The following is a 25,835-nucleotide window of genomic DNA, read 5'->3' as shown; positions in this document are numbered from 1 at the left end:
AAGTAGCATTCATAGGATGAAAACAAAGTGGCCACATACATCAGCCATCTGTCCAAAGTGATGAACCAGCTACATTAAGGATGAACTGAGTCTTCCAAAGAGGATCAGGAGATGTTGATGTATCTCATCCAAATTATGAAGTTGATACAGAGAAGTGCTTAGTAGCTAGACAGCTCTGGGTTCAAATCCAAACTTACTAGCTGAGTAATGAGCCATTAGTAGGTTATTCAACTGCTCTGCAATTCCATATTTTCATCTGTACAATGAGGACAATATGGACTTACTTCATAAGGCCAGTGTGAGGATTAAATTAGTTAAAGCACACAAAATGCTTAGAAGGATGCCAGACACATGATAAGCATTCAATATATGTGAGACATTGTTGTCCCTCTTCTGTTATTACAGATAAAAGACTTTACTATAACCACCATAGTCTGACCTATATCCCTTTAAACCATGTGGTAGACTTAATGTGTCCTTTGCCATTAAGTTGACAAGCAAAGTCAAAAGGAGGTCACTATAATCTAATATGAGGACAAAGCAGGACAAACATGATGGCACATTTGAATTTAGTAATGGTATATAGGAACCTAAGTAAGGATGTTTCTTGAAAATAGCAAAATTGGAATTTATTTGTGATGTTGATAGACATTATCTAATAATTTCCAAATAAATTCATTAAACAGGTGTTGAACTAAAAGACATAAAGAGATGCCTTGGGTATCATCTGGATGTATCTCTGGATTTCTCTGGAATCTCTGCTGGAGCTAAAGTTAATAAAGACGATTGTGTAAAGAGGGGAGAGGGTAGAGTTGGTAAGTGTGGCCTCACTTGTTAGATTTTGTAAAGCCTGGGGGTAGATGTCAATGAGCACTGCCCTCTTGCAATGAGCCCTCTTAATTGTCTATCCTCTTTGTGCTTAAAAACTATCTTATATTTAAAGCGGTTTTCAAACCACTATAAACACAGATGGCCCACGGACATGTATTCACCAGTATCGCTATTGTGCCAGTTGTACAGTACACAACTCAAGGGGGTGTGATTCACACGGTAGTCGTTTTAGACTTGTATACTTATTATGGCAATAGTAAAAAAGTATCTTCATAAAAAGTTTCCTTTCTTCACCCTAATTTTAACAAAGCTTCCAAATAAGCAAGTGACAATGTTCGTGCATCCATTAACAAAGGACAAGGCCAAAACCATTTCCCCAACTCCACCTTCCATCTAAATTGAAATCCCTAATTCATCCTTAACTTTAAATTGGTGCCTAACCTTTTCAAAGATACAAATATGTTTGGTATAAATATTACTTCCTACTGTTAATCTTTAGCAGATTTACAAGCATGAATTAGTGCTAGAGTTCTCAACTTTTCCTCTAATCAGAAATACCTGAGAACATTTTTTAAACACAAATGCTTAAAGCTCACCTTTAAAGAAAGAGTCAACTGGTAGTGGGGAGGCAAAAGTGGGGAAAAACCTGATATATTTAAAAGCATACCAACCAATAATATGTGTCCGTGATTGAAAAACTAATGATGAAGTAGTGGAAAAAAGCTGAATTTGCCATTATATGGTATAATTTCTATATTTGGTCCTTAAGCTAACTGTGTGATCTCTGGCTAGTCACTCCACCGCTCTAAGTTTCCAATTTCTCTTCTATAAAAATGAAGAGGGGATGACAAAAATTATCTTGAAATTTCTTTCCAGTTTTAAAAATTCACAGCTGTAAAAGACTTACAAAGTTTTGTTGAAAGTGGCTTCGTCTACAGAGAGACACTGAGGAAAAGATGGGTAGGATTTGGGAGTGGAAAGAAATGTTACTTTTCACTTTATTCTTTTTTGATCTCTTCTTTTTGTAATATTAAAACATATCAAAGCAAATGTACACAATATAATTATGAAGGTAAGTTTGCAACAGAAAATATGTATTACACCCAAAGTCATATTTAGTTCCCATGTGTACATGTTTGTATGTGAGGAGCTGTGAAGTAGCAGTGTATCTAGACCATGGGTATCATTTTTATTTTTTAAAAGAGATGATAGAAATCTACAATTGGTTACAAATGTAAATTTCCATTGTAAATTTGAGGTGAAAAAATGCATAAGCAATATTTACAATTAAAATTTAATAAATACATTAGGCTGTATTTTACTAAAAGGACTCAATAAATGTTTATCGCATGTCTTTTTGATAACTGGCCATAGAACTACAACTGCTTCTCTTTAAATCTTCCTTCTCTCCTCAGTAAACATCACCAGTGATAACCTCATAGATGATGTTGTTTCACTCATAAGAGGTGGAACCAGAAAATATGCATTTGAACTGAAAGAAAAGCTTCTCCGAGGAACCATGATTGATGTGACTGACTTTGTCAACTGGGCCTCTTCCATAAATGATGCTCCTGTTCTCATTAGTCAAAAAGTAAGAGACGTGTTTATTTTCAAACAGAAGACTGTGTCATTTTTTATTAAATGTCACATTGTTTCAGGTGAACTGTTAACTTCATCTGAAAGAGACGTGAACATTCAGATACACTCCCATCTCTTCCTCAAAAGGAGGCATGGCATAGAGAAAAGGCATGGTGTAGAGTCAGACCATCCTGGCTGACTTCCTGTCTCTGTCTCTCACTAGGTGTGGGATGTTTTCTGACCTCTACAACACTGAATTCTCTAGGACTCCATCTTTGTTCTGAGAATTTAACAAAATTGCTTATATAGAGCATACAGCACACACTGTAACAAGATAGGTACTCACGTATGATTAGTTCCCTCCCGTCGGCCCCTGGCTGTTCTTGCCTTCCCATGGTGTTCCACTATCACGTCTAACACAGGAGAATTGTATTTACTAAGTGTCCTTTTTTTTTTGAGACACAGTCTCACTGTGTCACACAGGCTGGAGTGCAGTGGTGCGATCTCAGCTCACTGCAACCTCCATCTTCCGAGTTCAAGCGATTCTCATGCCTCAGCCTCCTGAGTAGCTGGGATTACAGATGCACACCACCACATCCAGCTAATTTTTTTGTATTTTTAGTAGAGACAGGGTTTCGCCATGTTGGCCAGGCTGGTCTCAAACTCCTGGCCTCAAGTGATCTGCCTGCCTCAGCCTTCCAAAGTCCTGGGATTACAGACGTGAGCCCCTATGCCTGGCCTAAGGGTCTTTATAAAAGAAATGTTCATAAAGTCTACAAGAAAATAAGACTAACGGTGAACAATTCTTATGGTCAGTATATTTTTTCCTTTTTCTATCTTGATTATAATAGTTTTCAGCTTACAAACCCTTTGGGAGTTCATAGTCAATTTCTTATTCCTAGAGAAAAAAAAAATATGTTATCATTGTAAAGATATAAATGACAATGTTATTTAGCCTCATCTTTCTTTCCCCAAGCTGCCTAAAACTAGTATGCATTTTTCTTTACTTCTTTTACTAATACTATTAGTAAGTGCTTTTTTTCTACTTCCCTTTATAACTTTCAATTTTCTCCGTATGTTTTACAATTTGCTTTCCTCAGGTCACATTTATTTTTGACTGCTCCCTACTCCAGTTTGATTAACTTGAGTTACAGAAATTTTAACATTTTCATAGGACTAGTTATGGGAGAATTTTATTCCTTTATCCTATTTTATTGTCTTTAAAGAATGAGTGAAACCACTAAGACTATCTCCTTTATGTGAAGAAGGAACTCAGAAACTGAAAATTTTTATAATCTATTCTCCCTTTATGTTACAGAAATACAGCTGTTCGTAGATATGCAATGTATTTATGAGTTAAAATATTTTGTCCCAAAGTAGGACAAAAAGGGGAAAAAAAGCTGGTGAAATTCCATGTATGAAATTAAAATCAGAGGATGCTTCTTTGATCTTATTAAATTTAAATCTTACATAAATTCATTATCTTGAACTCAGTAAAATAAGTTTATGTTGGAAGATCTTAAATAAGAAAAAAATGGGTAATTTAGGTGAATATTTACATCCAGGCGAACATCCCAGGAGGCTTATTTTCTCATCTCTACAAAGCAAATTCAACTGTCTTTCTACAAATTCAAGAGTGTTCTCTGAAGAGGTCTTAATAATAGTTCAGCATGTTCTAGAGATAATTTTTTAAATCTCAAGTAAATAAGGCAGCTGCTGAAGATTTACTACTAGATTTATTAAAACTATTCAAAGACCCTCATCAACTTTGTTGGTGCAGTCCTTCTGTATGGATGCACAATATAGTTTATCCCATTTTTAGGGACAACCATTTACTTCCCCAAATTTTCAGATTGGTAGGCATTCCATTTAGACTATCTGTATAAGTTTCTTTCTTCATAAACTGGAAGGCTGGCCTTTTCATATCAACATTCTACCTAAGGAAATGGTAGCTATAGTTAGTTCACTATGGACCACTTTTTAAATTTATCTTCTTGTAGACAGAGTTGAGCAAAAGCAAAATTGTGGGTTTTGTTGACTTTGTATGACTTTTAAGTCTCTGAAGAAACATGAGATATAGTTAAATTTGATCTTGAATTAGATTCCAAGTTATTTTACTCTCATAATTCAGGTAGAAGCGGACCTCTGGTTAACTTGTAGCTATTTCCAGGAGACAATTACACAATCTATGATCACTAATTCATTTTCGGGAATTTGAAGCATTATGTTGTCTGCAGATGACATGTTCAAACATTGGGGATGGTCTTTTAGAGAATTACTAGAACCTCTCCCCACCCACCCTAAACTATAAACTGATCAATATTAAATCTTCTGTAGAAAATTAAATCAATTATCTAGGTATTTATGTTGCAAACCTATTATCTTGGAGGAAAGACCAGAAAGTTGACTGTACGTTCTCACTTAATATTATCAATAGGTTCTTGGAAACTGTGACCTTAACCAAAATGACCTGTAACAAAACCAATTTTACCATAAGCTAATGAATGGGTTAAGTTCCTGTACTGTATTTCTGGTCACAAAAACATCACCAAACTTCTAAATAAAAACTAAAACACTTCTAATATTAAATTTTGAAATACCTGTAAGCTATTCACACATTTTAAAAAGATTAATAAAAACAAGTAAGATAATGATTTACCTGTTTATTCCTGTTCAGGGTAGTCTATCCCAGCAGCTCAGGGTGCAAAGCAGGAATCAGCCATGGACAGAGCACCGTCTCAACACAAGGCAAACTCCACACACCCACACTCACTGAGACTAGGACCATGTAGACACACTGATTTGTCTAGCATGACTATCTTTGGGATGTGGGAGGAAACAAGCAGAACCAGAAAAAGCCCACACAAACATGGGCAGAATGTCAAACTCCCCATGCAGACAGTGACCCCAGCTGAGAATTGATTTTTTTCTCAATATTACAAAGAAATGACCTTGAATGAAACAACATTATTCTGGGACCTGCTGTTTTACTCTAAGTGGAATGCTGTATGAATATGTTACTGAGATTTTCTAAGTAAACTATGTGGTAAAATATATATGTTATAAATATATAGTATATATAATTTATAAATATAATTTATAAAATACTATAAAATAATATAGTTTATAAAATCTATAAATACAGTTATATATGTTTCCATACTAAAGTAACTATAGCCATGCTCTGTTAGGTAGAATCGGTGGTTTTGAGGCCCCATTTGTCTGCTTTGTCAAACCCAAAACCACTTCTTGAGGAATGTCTTGGCCCAGCCCAAAAATCTCTCCTTGGCTCTTCTCCATGCAGAGGACATAGGCTGGCCTCCTCTTTCAGTACCTACTTTTGTCATGGTCTTCAACTTCCATGAAAGTATATTAATTCTATTGCCAACTTGCCTGAATGTTAACACAAGTGGTTCTACAGTTTAACTCAACAGAATAGCTGCACTTTGTTTTCCTCTTAAACCTACTGCTACAAACTAGTTATTAAAATATCAGCTAAGAGAAATTACATTTATTATAGATTGCCTGGAAGATATAAAGATTATTATTTCCTCTAGAGCAATAGCGGCAAGATGAGTACAGCTACAATATTGGCTTCCTGTAAAGTTTTGTTTTTCCATTATTAGAAACAAAGTTATGTAATCTACTGTTTTATTTACTAAAAGGTTGTTATGTAATGCTGTGTCCTCTTTATGAGACTCACAAGAAATATTACTCTTTAATCTCATTTTGTTTCTCTTGGGAATCAGGTGAGTTTTTCTACCTGATTGGTAAGAAATGCATGAGATCAGTAAATTCAGTTGTGTCTTACTCAATGCACTAGAAAATAAAGCTAAATTTGTGACCCACTTCATGCAAAGGGATGGGTCCTCCTGGCGTGAATGTAGTTCATTTTTGTTGCTTTTGCCTCCATCTTGCTTTTTCTGTATTCAGGTCTCCTTTCCCATTTCCCTCAACCACTCATATGTCTATATGTTAAGCTGTATTAGTTCTTCCAGAGTTACATGATATAGTAATTCATGAATTAATTAACCCGTCATTTTTGCTTTCTTGTGTAACTCTTAGCAGTTATGAACCAGATGTTAAAGAGCATCAATATTTTAAAGGGTTGTAGTACCAGTGAAAATCATTTCTAACTCTCTTGTTTAGGGATAAAAAACAACACTCATTCTGTCAACAAACTATAGTTGGTATACATAGTTTATTTTGGATGTCTGAAGGAAATCTCCACCTATTTATTATTAAACTATATTATCAACTTATTTATACTTTAGCACTTTTATGGTAGATTGTATCCTACCATAAATGTATCAACACATGGTAGAAAGATAGAGTTATGTAGTATAGGAGAAAAAGTAAAATCATTTTCTTATTTAATAGAAGATAAAAGTTCATCAGAAAAAGATGGAAACCTTCAGGAAAACTTCAGAAAGTACATTTTAATTTTCCTTTGTCCTCCTGTGGAATTTTTAACTCCAGGATTTGAAGCTCCTCTGAAACTATTGCCATTGCATGTCCTTCATCTTTAACTCTTCCAACACTGTTTATACATTTAATCCAAATTGTATTTCCTTCATGACCCTGTATTCCTGTATCTTAGACTATCTGGCCTTGACTTTCCTTTGAAGGGTATAACAAGATGAATTTCTTTAAAAAAAAATCAAAATAATTCTACCACATGCTTATGTTGTTTGTGCCAATGTGACAATGTTGGTGAGAGATTTCCTTCTTTCAAATAAATATGACATGGTTGAAATCTGAATCCTATATACTATACACTAATTCATAAAAGACTACACTGGTTAACAGTTATGCTGACTTTGTAGAAGTTCTTGATATATTCCATATATGAGCATATTCACAACTAAAGTTTTGCAAATATCTTCTCCCACTAAAGAATTTCATCTTTAGTGGTGTTTTTGATACAGATGTCCTCTTATGTTCTTTTTATTTTGAACAAATTTTAGACACAGCAAAATTACACAAATAGTGCAGATAGTAATATTGCAGAAGTAGTATTGCAGAAGTAATATTGCAGAATAATATAGATAGTAATATTGCAGAAATAGTAGAGAGAATTCACTTATAAGCTTCATCTCCCAGCTCTTAATGTTAGTAATTTATATAAGCATAGTAAAATTATCAAAATCAGAAAATTCACACTAAGTAATTAGCTAAAGCACAGGTTTTACACAAATTTCACAAGTTTTTCCCTTAATCTTTTTTTTTTTTCCTGTTTCAGGATCCAGTCTAGGGTCCCACAGTGCATTTAGTTGTCACATCTCTTTACTGTCTCCCAATCTGTTATAGGTCTTCAGACTTTCCTTGTCTTTCTCAACCTTGACACTTTTTATGAGGACTGGTCAGTTATCACATCAAATGTCTCCCAATTTAGCATTCAAGTAGGTTAAGGTTATGCATATTTGGCAAGAATACTACAGAAGTAATGTTCTGTTATTCTCAGTGCATCATATTATGGGTTATGATGTTGATGATTTTTTTATTTTGACTTAGTTAAATGTGTCTTTCTATTCACTTTAGTTAGTGCTTTTAATGTTTTAATTAAAGTTTTTTCCTACCTCAAGGCCTTGATACTTTCCTATGTATTATCCTTCAACAGCTTTATTATTTTGCTTTTATATTTAGATCTACAATATTAAACTTGGTCTCACTAAAATAAGGAATACACAAAAAATATTAACTCTCATCATTTTTATTTCACATTACACTAAGTCCTAGCCAGTGAAATAAAGCAAGAAAAATAAATAAAATACCTAAGGACTGCAAGAAGAAGTTAAACTATCTTTCTATACATGGTATGTTGTTTAAATATAAAATTCTTAGAAATCTATAACTCTACACTACATTTGTGTATTTATTTCTCCTTGTACTTGGATCAATTTTTATTTTATGTATTTTAAGGCATATTACCAAGGGCATACAAATTTAGAATTATTACATTTTCTTGGTCAATTAAAATGTCTTCCTTTATTTCTAGTAAATGTTTTCTGCCTCAATTTTTTTTTAAATTACCTATGTTTGCCAGACATCTCTGTTGGTATGCACATAGCACACATTCTCCAGTCTTTTTCTCTCAATTTGTTTGTGTCCTCAAGTTTTGTTTGGATTAGTTGGACTTTTTAAATCAAATGTGATGATCTTCGTTCTTTTCTTTTCTTTTCCTTTTCGCTTCTTTTCTTTTTGTTTTTGTTTTAAAGATCGAGTCTCACTCTGTCACCCAGGCAGGAGTGCAGTGGTGCAGTCTTGTCCAACTGCAACCTCCGCCTCCTGGCTTCAAGTGATTCTTCTGCCTCAGCCTCTCAAGAAGCTGGGATTACAGGTGCCTGCCACCATGCACAGCTAATTTTTGTATTTTTAGTAGAAATGGGTTTCACCATGCTGGCCAGGCTGGTTTCAAACTCCTGACCTCAAATGATCCACCTGCCTTGGCCTCCCAAAGTGCTGGGATTGCAGCCAGGAGCCACTGCACCCAGCCTATTTTCATCTTCGACAAATACTTCTTAGGCACCTGCAGTGTACCAGGCTCTATTGTGGCATTGAGTCTAAAGCAGTGAATAAAAGAAGTAAAAATCTCTAACCTAGCAAACCTTTTCTAATATAATCCAAAAGCACAAGTGAAATAGATATCATAATGTTAACATTTTAGTGTACATTTTCCAGTCATCAGAGTCTTTATCAGAGGTATAGTCAGCCAATTTGAATTCATATAATATAATTTTATATCTTGGTTTTCAGTGAGTAGTATATAGATACATTTTAATGTAATTAGATTTTTAAAAATAGACATTACTTATGTAAAGTAAAATTTATTTTTTTAGTGTAAAGGGCCCTAGGTTTCCACAAACACTTACAATCATGAAACCACCATGAAAATCAATACATAAAACATTTCTACCACACAGTTCTATCATGTCCATTTTCAATCAACTCCTCTTTCCTGCCCCACTTCTACATAACCACTGATCTATTTATTGCCATATAAATGTAATCATGTAACTTTTTGAGTTTGGCTTCTTTCACTTAGTGTTACACGTTTGAGATCCATCCACATTCACACATTGACATTCTTGTATGTATGAGTAGTTCCTTTCATTTTCATTGCTCAGTAGTATTCCATTATATATAGATTCCATGATATAGATTAAACAGTTTGTTTATCTAGTCATCTGTTGAAGGACATTTATTTGTTTCCAGACGAGGATATTTTTTGGTGATTATGAATAAAACCATTATAAATATTTAAATACAGAATTTTGCATGAACATATTTTTCTTTTCTCTAGAAGAGAGATTGCTTGGTCATATCATATGTGTGTTTATACAAAATTACATAAGAAATAGCCAAATTTTTTTCCAAAGTAGTTGCATTACCACCAGAAGTATATGAGAGTTTCAATTCCTTAGATAATCATGTCATCTGAAATAGAGATTTATTTTCTCAATTTCTATGTATTTTATTTCTTTTTCTTGCATTATTGCATTGTCTAATGCATCTAATATGATACTGCACCATTAAGTATGATGTTAGCTGTAGGTTTTACATAGATGATCTTTATCAGGTTGAGGAAGTTCCATTTAATTCCTAGATTGCTCAGAATTTTTATCATAAATAGATGTTGAATTTTGTCCAAGAATTTTTCTTTATTGAGATGATCATATGGTTTTTCACTTTTAATAAGTTGTTATGGTGAATGATATTATCTAAATTTTGAGCAAACCTGGTGCTTAAACACTATTGTATCTGATTTGCTATTGTCTTAGGATATTTTACAAATATGTTCGTGAGTGATATTGATTTGTAATTTTCTTCTCTTAACTATTTTTATTTGGTTTTGGTATCAAAGTAATGCTAACTGTGAAATAAGTGAGAAGTAAATTCTTTTCTATTTTATGAAAAAGTTTTTGTAGAATTGATATGTCTTTTTTAAATGTTTGCAGAATTCACCAATAATGCCATCTAGGCCTTCTTTGTTAGAAAAAATTTAACTCTAAATTGAATTATTTCAATAGATATTAGAAGTCCAATTATGCATTTTTTCTGATTGAGTTTTTATCAATTGTCTTTCAAGGAATTTTTCCATTTTATTAAGCAGCTGATGTCTGTAGATTCTATAGTGATATCCTGTCTTGGATTCCTAATATTGTTAATTTTAAGTTTTTCCCTTTTGTCTTACTTTGTTTTATTTTTAATTAATCTGGTAGAGGTTTATCATTTTTTGTAATCGTCTCAAAAAAGCAGCTTTAAAAAAATTTTCTTTATTTTTTTCCCATTTCAATTTCTATTTCAATTCTTATTATTTCCTTCCTTATGATTTATACTTAAATTTTTCTTCTGTTTCTAGTTTCTTAAGCTGGATGCTGTTATTATTGATTTCAGATATTTTTTTCTTGTCTAATGTAGACATTTTGTGCTGTAAATTGACCTTTAAGCATTTCTTTAACTGTGTCCCGCAAGTTTTGATGTGTTTTCATTTTCATTCAATTTAAAATATTTTCTAATTTTTTGTGACTTCCTCTTCTACACATAGGTTATTCAGAAATGTGGTGATTAATGTATAAATATTTGGGGATTTTTCAGATAGCTTTCTGTTACTTATTTCAACTTTCATTTTGTTTGGTCTGAGGACGTACTTTGTATTATTTTCATTATTCTCAATATATTGAGTATTTTTAAGGCATAGATATGCCTATGTGCACTTGAAAAGAATATGTATTCTGCTGTTGTTGGGTAGAATGCTCTGTAAATGTCAGTTAGGTCAATTAGTTGATAGCACGGCCCAGGACTTCTTTTCCTGTGCCCTTACTCTTTCAATTATAAAGAGCAGAACTTTGAAATGTCTAGGTATATTTACTATTTCTCTTTTCAGTTCTATCAGTTTGAGCTTTATGTATTTTACAGTTCTATCATTGGGTGCATACACATTTAGATTATATATCTTCTTTGTATATTGAAAACTTCATCTTTTTATTCCTAACAATATTATTTGTTAAGAATTTTTTGTATGGTAATATAGCCAAGGAGGTTCCATTTAATTAATGTTGTATGGGATAACTTTTTCCATCCTTTTACTTTGAACCTAGCTACATCTTTGTATTTAAAGTGAGTTTCTTGTAGACAGTATATAGTTGGGTCTTGCTATTTTTATCTAAAGTAACTATCTGTATTTTAATTAGTGTATTAAATCTATTTGCATTTAATGTAATTAATGAAACAGTTAAATTAAAATCTGTACTTGCTAGTTGTTTTTATTTGTTCTGTATATTCTTTGTCTCCTTTTTGCTCATTTCCGACATTTCTTTTTTAAACTGACATATAAGAATTGTACATACTTATGGGGTACATAGTGATATTTTGATAATGATAATGTATAGTTATCAGATCAGGGTAATTAGTGTATCCATCATCTAAAACATTTGTCATTTATTTGTGTTGGGAACATTCAATATTCTTCTTCTAGATACCTGAAACTATGTATAATAACACATAATTGTTAACTATAGTAATCCTACAATGTCATAGAGCACTAGAACTTATTCCTCCTATGTAGTTGTAATGTATCTTTTAACAAATATCCCATTCAGTATGCTTTTTCCCATTCAGTATGATGTTGGCTGTGGTTTTGTCATATATGGCCTTTATTGTATTGTCTTTCCCCTACACTTCCCAACCTCTAGTATCCTCTGTTCTACTTTTTACATCTAAGAGATCAGTTTTCTTTTTGCCTTCCACATATAAGTGAAAACATGTGGTGTTTAGCTTTCTCTTTCTGGCTTATTTCACTTAACATAATATCCTCCAGTTCCATCTATGTGGTCACAAATGACAAGATTTTGTGCTTTTTATGGCTTAATAGTATTCCATTGTGTACATACATTATTTTCCTTAAAAAGAAAAAACATATTATTTATTTATCCATGTGGCTACTGTGAATAATGCTGCAATAAACAGAAGGGTGCAGATGTCTCTTTTATATACTTATTTTCTTTCCTTTGGATAAATGCCAGTATTGGAATTGCTGGATCATATGATAGTTGTGTTTATATTTTTCAAAAGAACCTTCATATAGTTCCACATAGTGACTATACTAGTTTACATTCCCACCAACAATGTTATGAGTTCCTTTTTTTCCACATCCTTGCCAGCATTGTTTATTTTTATCTGTTTGATATTGAACATTTTTAAATATACTTTTTGGCCCTTTGTATGTGTTCCTTTGCAAAATGTCTCTTCAGATCATTTGTTTATTTTTCAATCAGATTATTTATTTTGTTGTTGTTCATTGTTTGAGTTCCTTCTAAATTCCAGATATTAGTCTCCTGTCAGATGCATAGTTTGAAAATATCTTTCCCCATTCTGCAGGTCATGTGTTGATTGTTTTATTTGCTGTACAGAAGCTTTTCAATTGGATATAAACCATTTGTGTATTTTTGCTTCTGTTCCCTGTGTTTTTGAGATCCTATTCAGAAAATCTTTTCCCTGACCAATGTCCTGAAGCATTTCCCTTATGTTTTCTTCTAGTAGTTTTATAGTTTTAGGTCTTACAATAAAGTATTCTATATTGGGTTGATTTTGTATAGGACAAAAAGTGGGGGGTTAATTTTATTCTTCTGCATATGGACAATCAGTTTTTCCTAGTACAATTTATTGAAAAGATTGAAAAGAAACCAGTTATTTTTCTTGGTACTTCTGTCAAAAATTAGTTGACTGTAGATAGATATATTAATTTCTGGTTCTCTATTCTGTTCCATTTGCTTATGTGTCTGTTTTTATGGCAGTACAATGCTGATTTGGTTACTACAGCTTTGTAATATATTTCGAGATCCGATAATGCGATACTCCTAGCTTTTTGTTGTTGTTGTTGTTTTTTGTTTAAGATTGCTTTGGCTATTTGAGGTCTTTGTGGTTCTACACAAATTTTAAGATTTCTTTTTCAATTTCTGTGAGCAATGTCACTGTCATTTTGATAGAGATTGCACTGAATCTGTAGATTGTTTTTGGTAGTAAGGCCGAAGCCTGGAGCATGGGATTTCTTTCCATTTGTTTGTATCCTCTTCCATTTCTTTCAATAGTGTTTCATAGTTTTTCTTTTACATCCTTGGTTAAATTTATTCCTAAGTATCTTCTTTTGTAGCTATTGTAAATGGTATTGACTTTTTGCATTCTTCTTTGGCTAGTTTGTTGTTCTTTAATAGAAATGTTACTGATTCTTGCATGTTGATTTTGTGTTCTGCAGATTTACTAAAGTCGATTGTCAGTTCTAAGTGTATTTTGGTAGAGTCTTTAGGATTTTCTACATATAAGATCATGTCTTCTGCAAACAGGGACAATTTAACTTCCTCTTTTCCAATTTAGGTTTCCTTTATTTCTTTTTCTTGCCTAATTGCTCTGGCTCGGATTTCCAGTACTATGTTAAATAAGAGTGGTGAGAGTGGGCATCTTTGTTTCAGTTCTTAGAGGGAGAGCTTTCTGCTTTTTCCCGTTCAGTATGATGTTGGCTGTGGGTTTGTCATATATGGCCTTTATTGTGTTTAATTACTTTTATTCTATGCCTAATTTATTGAGAATTTGTATCACAAAGAGATGTTAAATTTTATCAAATGGTTTTTCTGCATCTATTGAGATGATCACATGGTTTCTGTTCATAATTTTGCTCATGTGATGTTTCTCATTGATTGATTTCCATATGTTGAACTATTTCTCGGATAAATCATGCCCACTTGATCATGCTGTATTATCTTTTTGATGTATTGTTGCCATCAGTTTGCTAATATTTTGTAGAGGACTTTTGCATCTATGTTCATTGGGGATATTGGTCTGTGGGTTTTTTTTGTGTGTTGTGTCCTTGTCTGGTTTTGATATCAGGGTTATGCTGGTCTCATAAAATGAGTTAGGAAGAGTTCCCTTCATTTCAGTCTTTAAAAAATTTTTTGAGAAGAATTAGTATTAATTCTTGTTTAAAGATTTGGTAGAATGCAACATTGAAGCCATCTGGTCCTGGACTTTTCTTTGTTGAAAGACTTTTTATTACAGCTTCAATCTCTTTACTTATTATTAGGCTATTCAGGTATTCTATTTATTCTTGGTTCAAGCTCGAGAGGTTGTATGTGTCTAGAAATTTATCCATTTTCTCTAGGTTTTTAAATTTATTGATTTATAGTTGTTCATAGCAGGATCTAATGATCCTTTGTGTTTCTGTGGTATCTGTTGTGATGTCTCTATTTTTGTTTCTGATTTTATTTATTTGGGGCTTCTTTTTTCTTTTTCTTAGTCTAGCTATTGTTTGTTTATTTTGTCTTTCTTTTCAAATAAAAACCTTTAATCAACTTTTTGTTTCACTAATCCTTTGTATTTGTTTTCAGTCTCAATTTTGTTTATTTCTGCTCCAATCATTATTATCTCTTTCCTTCTACTATTTTGGGGTTTGGTTTGTTCTTGCTTTTCTAGCTCCTTGAAATGTATCATTAAGGTGTTTATTTGAAAACTCTCTAGATTTTTGAAGTAGACATTGGTTTCTATAAACTTCACTCTTACTACTGCCTATTCTGTGTATCTTCAGTTTTGGTATGTTCTGTTTCTATTTCCATTTATTTCAAGAAATTTAAAACATTTCCTTCTTAATCTCTTAATTGATTTAATGGTCATTCAGGAGCATGTTGTTTAATTTCCATGTATTTGTACAGTTTCCAAAGTTTCCCTGATTATTGACTTCTGGCTTTATTCCAAGTTGTCTTAGAAGGTATTTAATATAATTTCAATTTATAAAATTTTTTAAGACTTGTTATGTTTTCTAACATATGATTAATCTTGGAAAATGTTCCACGCACTGATTAAAAGAATGTGTCCTCTGCAGCTCTTCTGCAAAAAGTTCTGTAAATGTCTGTCAGGTTCATTTGGTCTATGGTGCAGCTTAAATCCTGTGTTCTTGGATTTTTGATTTTTCTGTTTAGATAATCTCTCCAACGCTGACAGTGAAATGTTGAAGTACCCAAATATTATTTTATTGTTTCACTTTAGATCTAATATTTGCTTTATGTATCTGGGTGCTCCAGTGTTGGGTGCATATATATTTAAAATTGTTATATTTTCTTGCTGAATTGATCCCTTTATATAATGTTATTCTTTTTCTCCTTTTTACAGTTTTTGACTTGAATTCTGCTTTAGTCTGATATAAGCATAGCTACTCTTGCTTGCTTTTAGTTTACCTTTGCATGAAATATCTTTTTCCGTCCTTCACATTCCATCTATGTATGTCTTTACAGGTGAAGTGAGTTTCTTATAGGGAACATATAGTTGGCTATTATTTCTTTCTGTCCATTTAGGCTATCACATCTCTCAAATGGGGAAATTAATTTATTTACCTTCAAGGTTATTATTGATAGGTGAGGACTTACCCCTGTCTTTTTATTGATTGTTTTCTGGTTATTTTGAATATCTTTTGTTTCTTTTTTCCTTCCTGGTTGTTTATCTTTGCAGTTGAATGGCTTTCTGTAGTAATCTGGGCATGTAAGACCCCCTGGGCTTCCAACCACCACAGATGCCTTTCTGCTTCCCCCTGAACTCCAGCACTCTCCCTTTAACATTTCAGTTAAATCTTGTTTATTCATTACATTGTTCCTTTCTTGTCCTGACTATTCTTTTTTATTCAGTATGTTATATGATTCCATTTTATTTCCAGTATTGGCATATTACTCATGTCTCTTTTAAAAAATATTTTTTACTCCATAACATATGATTCACAATATGCATTCTTAATTTATCATAGTCTGCCTTCAAATGATATTATGCTGCCTTATGTATAGTGTAAAACAAATACAACACTATATTTCCAAATCCTCCCTCCCATTTTTAATGCTATTTTTATCATACTGTATCATGAGTTTATAGTGTATGTATATTTTACATACATTTTAAAAAAATTTTTACATACACTAGAAACTCATACTACAATGCAACAACATTTGCTGTAGATAATATATGTTAGAGCAATTAAAACTAGAAAGGTATATTTTTGCCTTCATTTTAGTTATGCTCAGAGCTCATGATTACTTTATGTAGGTCCAAATTTCAGTTCTTTGTGGTAATTCTTCTGCCTGAAAAATTTCCTTTGGCATTTCTTTTAGTGCACGTCTGCTAGTATCAAATTCTCTTGGTTTTTTCTTCTCTGAAAAAAAAAATATTTTTTTCAATGATATTTCATTAGGTGTAAAATTCTAGGTTTACAGTTTGTGTGGGTTTTCTTTTTTTTTTTTTTTTTTGTCTTTCAGTACTTAAAGATATTACCCCTTTGTCTTCTGGCTTGCATAGTTTTTAAATAAGCAGTATGCTGTAACTCTTATCTTTGACCTTCTGCTTGTAGCATTTCCCTTTATTGTCATCGCCTTGAAGACTTCATTTTAATCTTTGGTTTTCCACAGTTTGAATGAGATGTATATGGATGTTTATTTTTTATTCTGCTTGAAGTTCCCTAAATTTCTGGAGTCTATAGTTTGATTATTTAACTACTTTTGAAAAATTCTTGGTCATTGTATCTTCAGATATTTCTTCTGCCACAATCACATTCTCTTTCTCTCCCCCTCTCAACCCCTTCTTCTAACCTCTTCACTTTTTTCAGGGATTCCAGTAATACATGTGCTAGTCTCTTTCATATTGCCCCACACTCTTCGATGCTCAGTTCTGGGTTCCCTCCCTTCAACTCTTTTATCTCTTTGCACTTTAATTTGGCTAATTTCTACCAACCTTTTATCAAGTTTACTGATTCTTTCTTTTGCTGTGTCAAATCTACTGACAAACTCATCAAAGATATTTTTCATCCCCTTTACCATGCTTTTTATTTTTTACATTTCCATTTGGCTCTTTATAATATTATTGATTGTATCTAGTAAAGTCAAATTTAGTCTACTTTCAAAATACTAAGGCTTTTTACTAAACTGTTTTTAAGATTTTCTCCATTATCTTTGGGTTTTTTTTTCTTTTTGGCAATTTTTCTCTGATAATACTTAGGTGCAAAATTATTTTTAACCATAGTTTTTATTCATAAGATATCTTGTTGTTTTTCACCAGGTCTGGAATATTCTCAGTCATTAGCTTTTCAAATATTGCTTCTTATTTATTCTGTCCTTTGTTCTCCTTCTGGGGCTCAAAATGAATGGATCTTTTCCCTTCCCTTCCCACACTATCACTTATGTTTCCCGTCCTCTTTCTGTGTATCCCATCCTTTCGTCTCTTAGTGCTTTATTGTCAATATTTTCTTCTTACCTATATTGCAATTCATTAACTTGCTTCAGCTTTATCACATTTGCTATTTAACTAATTCATTAATTTGTGTTCTAATATTGGTTTCTTTTTTTAAAATCTATTTTTAATAACTTCCAGTTCTTTGCTAAAATTTTCAGTCTTGTCTCTTATCTCCGTTTATGCAAACAATTGGTTTAAAGTCTGATAATTGTTTGAAGTCTGATAGCACAAACATTGGCAGCCACCATAGCTGTTTCTATTTTCCATTATTTCCACTGGTCTCATTCATGTTGTCTTATTTCCTTGTGTGCCTAGTTATTTTTACTGTGGGCTAAATACTGTACTTAAAATTGTTATAGGAGTAGCCTGATGCCTGGGATAATTTTGTATATTTATATATTCTTCCAAACATATATATTTATATTTGAAAAGCTTCTAGGATCCTCACTAATGATCCAAGATTATTTTAATCCAAACTGGGCTACAGTTTCTGCCAGAGATATCCTACTTCCACTTCCCTCTTAGTCCCCAAATCAAAGGAGAGAATGTCTACCTTGGTTGACCTGAATTCCAATGTTTTTTCCTCAGCCCAGTAATGTGTTGCTCTACCTCCTAGTCTCTCTACTACCTCTTGCTGAATTAGGAAATGTGTCAAGAGGACTAGTGGCCCTAGAATACTGGGCCTACCTCTTGGATTTCCACCTCCTCCCAGATCTTAGATCAGTGATTTTTTATTTTCTTATTAGTTCTCCAGGGCCTTTTAGCAGTTTTTTAAAAAATGTTTGGTTTTATTTTGTTTAGCTTTTCTCATTGTCCTTAGGGAAAAGATGAGTCCACATTATTTAATCCATCATTATTCTTCTGCAGGAATCTGTGGGGTTTTTTCAGTGTTTTTGTTTTTGTTTGTTGTTTATTTGTTTTAGCTCTGGGCTCTTTAGATTCTCATTTCTTTTAAGTGTTGTGATCTCTTGTTTTAAAGTGCTCTGCCACCAAAGTGCCTCTATTTCTAACAGTTTATTCACTCAAACAGCTCTTGCTAGTTACACAATTGAATTTGCTTAAATTAAGTGAACATATAAATTTCCCTATATATTATGATATCTCCATTATAAGAACTTTTTAATTTTTTTCTATGATCATCAAGCTGCACAATAGATCTTCTGAACTTACCCCTTCTATCTAATTAAAATTTTGTATCTTTGGAACAACATCTTCCCGACTTCCTCCTCCATTTAAAAACTTTCAAAATTCTTTACTGTATGCCTGGAATAGTCTTCTCTCTGCCTTGACACCTTCAAATCTCAGCTCAATATTTATTGTCAAAGCTTTCCAAACTTCCTTGATTTCAGTGTAGCAACTGTGTATCTTACTGCAGGAATTTGAGTGTGCCAAATAAATACATTTACTTCAATTTCTTTACACCTAATTAAATTTGATTTTGAGGTCATGTCCCTCCATGTTGCTAGAAAATTCACCTTTCATTTATTTGTTGGATGGGGCTCAGGAAATTTTTTCCCTGCTGTCTAAATTGGTACAAGAATCCTAACACTTCCATCTGGGAAATGGAGATATAATTTACATATGTCTTTAGTTCATCGTAGTCACCTCAATAACCTTATTGTTCAGGCTCACATGTTCACTAGAAGTCAAATATTTCCAAGCCCTCCATGCCAGGCTTGCAAATGGAAATCACTGACAAGACTGGATTCCTGATACTTCATATGCAGCTTCCTTAAGGCACCCCAAAATACCTGCTATCTCCCAAAATACCTGCTAAATATCTAGCTATGGTTTCTTGTTACTTGAGGTATATACTAACTTCAATACCCTTTCTATTCTGGAGGAATCTCTTTCCTTGGTGGCATTCTTCTATATTCCTTCCCTCAGCAAAAATTTCTCAATGAATTTAGACTTTTAGAGGAAAAAAAAAAACAAGAAATAAGAAAAAGGTTGCCTTCAGGGGCATTCTGGACTTGGCCTTGCACACAACCCTCCTCTTAGGCAAGAGATAGCAAGCATCTGGTTACCTTCTGGAAGAGAAGGAAGAAGGCAGCAAAAACAATTCACAAAATAATATGTCAATAAATTATCAAGCCAGAAGTTTAAGTCCCTCAGTTGTTCATTTTTAAAGCACATATACTTGTTTTTTTTGGTAGCACCTATCACAGTTTCTATTTGAAATTTATGCATCATTTTTATTAATATCAATCTCCTTAACTCCATAATATGACCTCCCTGATAGCAGACATCTTGACTAGTTTTGATTGTTTAAAAGCTAACATCACATCCGGTAATAGTATACATTCAATAAGCCTTTGTTGAATTAATGAATCAGTGAATGAATAGTTAAGTAAAGTGTATTCTACAAGTTCTCTCAGTTAAAAAGGACCTAAAATTAAATGTTTTGCTTCCTTTCAGCTGTCTCCTATATATAATCTGGTTCCAGTGAAAATGAAAAATGCACACCTAAAGAAACAAAACTTGGAAAGAGCCATTGAAGACTATGTCAATGAATTTAGTGTAAGAAAATGCCACACATGCCAAAATGGAGGTACAGTGATTCTAATGGATGGAAAGTGTTTGTGTGCCTGCCCATTCAAATTTGAGGGAATTGCCTGTGAAATCAGTAAACAAAAAGTTTCTGAAGGTGAGGACAATTTATTTGATGTGATTAAAGACAAAAATATGCACTTTGGGGTTATCTAATTTGAAAACTAGCTCTTGAATTACTTTGTATTAAATCTCTAGATTATTTATATAAACAGAGGATAAAGATTGAGTGAATAGTGAAAATGGGTAAATCAGCCTTTATGTGTCATTTTAACATATTCTATTTGTATATATTAAGATAGAATTATAAATAAATAAATTATAATTATTGTATTACTCTTTAATTATAAAAATATTCTTATAGAAAGTTTACAGAAATATAACAAACATCAGTTATTCACTATATAGAAATGATGCATGTTAATACATATATATCATATACACTTTGCATATATTTGTGTTTATGTGTATAGACATAGACATATATACTTTAAAACCCTTTTTTTAAGAAGCAACAATAATACATCCAATTAATTACTTTGTAGCACATCCCCACCCCCCAAAAAATTCTATTGCCTTTTCTCTCTTCTACTACTCAGATACAGTCACTTTCATTAAGTTAGTATGTATCTTTCCAGTTCATATTTTTGTGCTTGTACTAAATATGTATGTACCAATGAAAAATATGTGATATTGTTTTGTATGTTTTTAAATTTTATATAAATGTTATTCACTAGATTTTTATTTTGCGTTTTTAACTGTATTGGTGTTTTTGAAAGCTGAGATTCTGTATTGTATTTTAAAGTTAATCATAAGGAAACATATTATTTTACATTAAAGATATTTTTATTATGAATTTAAAGGGTACTTGTGAAGGTTTGTTACAAGGATATATTGCATAACGGTAAGCTTTGGGCCTCTAGTGTACCCATCACCCAAATAGTGAACATTGTACCCAATAGGTAATTTTTCAACCCTCATCCCCCTCCCATCCTCGCCATTTTTGGAGTCCCCACTGTCTATTATTTCCTTCTTTATGTCCATACATACCCATTGTTTAGCTCCCACTTATAAGCGAGAACATGTAGTATTTGATTTTCTATTTCTGGGTTATTTCACTTAGGATAATGACCTCCAGCTCCAACCATGTTGCTCCAAAAGACATGATTTCATTCTCTTTTATGGATGAATAATATTCTATGGTGCATATGTACCACATTTTCTTTATCCAATCATCCATTGATGGACATGAAAGTTGATTCCATGACTTTGCTATTGTAAATATGTATTGTAAATATGTGCTATTGCACATAAAAAATATGTGCTGCAGTAAACATATGTGTGCAGGTGTCTTTTTCATATAAAGATTATTTTCCTCTCGGTAGATACCCAGTAGTGGGACTGTTGAGTTGAGTGGTAGTCCTATTTTTAATTTTTTGAGAAATCATCTCTATTCTCTTACCATATACAAAAATTAACTTGAGATAGATTAAAGACTCACATGTAAGATCTGAAACTATAAAAATCCTAGAAGAAAATCTAGGAAAAACTCTCCTGGACATTGGCCTAGACAAATAATTTATAACTAAAACCTCAAAAGCAAATGCAATAAAAACAAAAATAGACAAATAGGACTCAATTAAACTATTTTACTTCCTACAAGTAAACATGACTTTAGTCATGTTTCTAATCCTAAGAGTTTATGCTTAGTATTTCATTCTGGTAGAATTATTCAGACTCCTAATAGATTAGTGAGATCTTAGTCCAAGTGTTAATATCACAAGATTAGCTATTAAGATTAACTTTCTATGGCAATCATTGTTTGAACAAATACAGTTTCCTGAAACAAAATTCTAAAACAATTATGTAGCAAAGGTTCACAGCCTCGTTTATCATTCAACCATACTTTCATCTCTTACAATACAAATTTTTAATATTTTATGAATTTTTTACACTTCTCAGCAAATGGCTTAGAAACTCAATCATGTGGTGACAAAATATGTAAGTTAGAATTTAATTTAAATTTTAGAATGATTGATTTATAAATGTATGCTAACTCTGTCTCTCATCTGTCTAAAGTCTCAATCTAGTGCTTTGCATTCCAAAAAAAACTCTCACTCTCCAAAAATGTATACTACTTAGTACTTGGAACTTCTATTTTCTACCTAGTTCTCTCTATGTAGAATATTCTGCTGATTTCTCTGTGATTTCTTTAGTTCTATCTTCTAATTTTCCAATTATTTTATTCAACTTTGTATAGTCGATCCATTTGCTGACCTATTGAGATTATTTTAAAAGTATTTTTCTAAAATTTTGATTTGGTTATTTTTCAATTTTCTTTTGTCTAGTTTTTTCTCTTGTCTAGTTTAATGGATTATTTTCCTACCTTTATATCTTTCAGCATGTTAAATATATCTTCACGGAATTCTTTCAAATTGTTCCAGTATATATTGTTTCTGCAGTGCAATTCCCTGCTAAGTCTACCAATTCATTCTCATGGCATATTATGCTTTCTTCAGTACTTAGTGATTTTTTATTACAGGCTTAGTTTTTGGTGGGAATTATTTCCTGTGGAAACCCTGTCTTCCCTAGATAATGAACATATTCCTAGGGTTAGTTTGTTTCTTAGGAGGTCCTATCATTTTCATCAGTCTTGCACTAGATTTTTATGTAAAGTTCTTGGTTCGGGTTCCATATGTTGTATTTCATAGATAATGAATATTAAGGTCCCTTCCCCAACATATAAAATTATCTTTGATCACTAGGCATTGTTTGGTTGACCTTTCAAACCTGACCCAGGATGGCCCACAGCTTCTTGCTGAGACATTACACATTTTCTTGCTGAATTTTTCCCTCAAGGTAGATCTTCCAAGCATCCATTTTGACATAGAATGTTCTAGTTTCCAATTTACACTAGCCTACACCCATGATGAGATTGAAAACTATAACACATCAACTTTCTTTTTCTATACCATTTACTTAGCCTGGAATGCTTCCAACTTTCTCTCCCTCAACTAACTGAACCTCTTTCTCCCTTATTCCTTGTGTGTGTTTCTACTTCTAGACCAACGGCTCTCAACCAGGTTGGTCATTGGATTCATCTGGTTCACTTCCTTAAAGGAAAAAAAAAGAAACAAAACAAAAAAGATGTCTATCCTAAGCCAATTTTAAAAAAGCAGCTATGGTAGATCCTGCCTGGGCATGGATTTTTTGTTTTTCGAATTTTTTAAAAATCTACTGGTTATTCAAATCTTTAGCCAGGGTTAAAAACCTCTATTTTGAACCCAGTCCAATTAGTATATCTTTGATGAAACCTTCTCCAGTTTCTCCAGGAATCAGTTCTCTATCTATGCTGCCTGAGAACTTTCCCTCTGTTTTTCCAGCACTAATCACATTGACTCTCTGTATACAAGACAAATAGCCCTTTCTGGTATGAAAATGTGCCTTGTACCTTAAACCACATTCTATTCCCAGTACCTAGGCAGTATGGCACAACGTGGTGCAACAGGATAAGAAGGTGAAAAAGTGGATGGGTGGATGTACCCAAAGTAAAATCCTATTGATGATTAAGATTTGATACTCGTTTGTTTTCTCTAGGATTGCCAGCCCTAGACTTCCCCAAAGAAAAATAGAGCTGTTGGCTTCTCTGAGTTCCAGCGAAAGAAAAGAACACTAGTACCTTCAGATCCTACCCCTGAAGATAATCTTAGCTGCCAAGTAAATAGCAACATGCTTCATGAAAATCCTACCAACCTCTGAAGTCTCTTCTCTCTTAGGTCTATAATTTTTTTTTAAATTTTTCTTCCTTAAACTCCTGTGATGTTTCCATTTTTTCCTAATGAGGAGTCAACAGTGAAATATGACAGAACTGCTTTCTCCCATGGAAAATGCCAATCTCTTCTAAAAAAAACCAAAATTAAATTAAAAACAGAATGTTGGTTTAAAAAACTTGAAAGTAATTTTCAAACTGCTTTGTATGGTTAACATATTCAGCCAGGTCCATGACCACACATCTGTACCATGCAATTTAACTCTTATTTACATTGTTATGTTTGGTTTGGTTATTTGCTTAGGTGTGCATACATTCATTCAGCAAATGCTCAGCACCAGCCACCTGCACAGCAGTTGCTTTTACTAGTCTTAGCTCTACCATTTAAATCTATGTGTCCAAGGGGAAAAACGTATTATATTTGTAACCAAAAACTACTAGTTTACCAGAGGACGGAAGGGAGATAAAGAGGAGTTGGTTAATGGGTACAAAAATCCAGTTAGATGAAAGGAATAATATATATAGTGTTCAGTAGCAGAATAGAATGAACATAAACTATTAGTTTAAATTATGTGAAATTGCTTCCATTTGATCATATTTTACAAGAAAAAACATCAATTTTATATGGTCCAACTTAATACCTAGCCTTATGAGTTGTATAAGGTAAGGTTACCTACCTGAGAAGCTAATTAACATCGGTTGTACAATCTTATTCATTAGAGAACATGGTACTTATGGTCTGAGACCTTTTGAAAAGGTCTGAAAACTCTTTAAAAAAAAGAAAGAAAGAAAAGAGAAAAAATATATCAAAATAAAAAAATGCAAAATCAAAATTAATAAATGCTTAAACATCAGCATGTATCATGTTAACTTTATTGTTACTATTAATAAACATTTCACACATTTATAAATAAATTATGTTAGTTTCTCTCACTTGGCAGAAATTCTCAAGAATGCATTTGATTGCTGGGATATAACAGTAACCAAATTACCTACATGAAAATAATTTCAAAAGCAAAGTTTTTAAAAATAATTTTCAAAATTGTTTTAAATAGCAAATAAAAAGATTGCTGGATGTGGGATGTATTTTAATATGTTAGGTATGATATGGAGATCATGCTAATAAATGTGCCCTGGCCCTTAAGAGTCTTGCGTTTGTCCTGGGAGCTCCAGAGAAGTCCTATCCCCTGCCCTTCAAAACACTGTGCGAATTAGAGAGGAGTAAGATTTGTTAAATGTGTATAAATACTGAACTCTGTTCTTGAACAATCCACTATTGAGAGAGTTTTTGATGGAGAGCATCTGGCTCAAGGCTGTTATGAGAGTAACACCTGAGAATTCCTTCCACCCTTAGGAGTTACAAATGTCAAACAATAAAAGAGCTGAGCCTTGACCAGACCCCCTAGGGCTAGCTTAATGATTTATCAGAGTCCTTTCTACGGTAATGAATAGCAGGAACAGCCCCGGTTCACACTTGATGGAGAGTCCTCCGACTTCTTGCCAAAGGTGGTATATCTGATGATACAGCATCTCCAGCAGGGAGCACTATTGAGACACCAGAAACTGCTCAACAGTAATCAACACAGAGCAGAAAGTCTCCAGGCCTAAACTAAAGGAGAATCTCTAGAAACCTGGAAAGATGAGGACCTACTAAGCCTAGCATGTGTCAGCGTGGACTGTTGTTTGGAGAGAGCAGATGTAGCTTAGTTTGCCGAAATGGAGTGCATTATAGGTGCTCCCTACCCCACATGCTGTCTGAGGGGGTGCATCACCAATTCAAGGAAAAGGACAGGTGAAAACAACAGCCCTGTGAAGCCCAGTCCAGAAAGTTGAATTGTTATACTAAATCACT

At 32.9% G+C, this 25,835-nt stretch overlaps 1 protein-coding gene across 1 annotated transcript in view; it reads left to right on the top strand.

Moving 5' to 3' along the window:
• The window catches only part of C9 (complement C9), a 78,759-nt gene extending 53,861 nt beyond the window's left edge, over positions 1 to 24,898 (top strand). The window contains exons 8-11 of the mRNA XM_002815511.4: positions 687 to 815; positions 2,247 to 2,422; positions 20,083 to 20,311; positions 23,812 to 24,898. Coding sequence (XP_002815557.1) covers positions 687 to 815; positions 2,247 to 2,422; positions 20,083 to 20,311; positions 23,812 to 23,846 — 569 coding nt within the window. The 3' untranslated portion in view covers positions 23,847 to 24,898. The remainder of the gene's footprint in view (positions 1 to 686; positions 816 to 2,246; positions 2,423 to 20,082; positions 20,312 to 23,811) is intronic.
• Positions 24,899 to 25,835: the final 937 nt, after the last annotated feature.

This window comes from Pongo abelii, chromosome 4 (genome assembly GCF_028885655.2).
Source record: "Pongo abelii isolate AG06213 chromosome 4, NHGRI_mPonAbe1-v2.0_pri, whole genome shotgun sequence".
NCBI lineage: Eukaryota > Metazoa > Chordata > Mammalia > Primates > Hominidae > Pongo > Pongo abelii.
The sequence above is the reverse complement of the archived record's forward strand: the minus strand, read 5'-3'. Positions and strand labels throughout refer to the sequence as shown.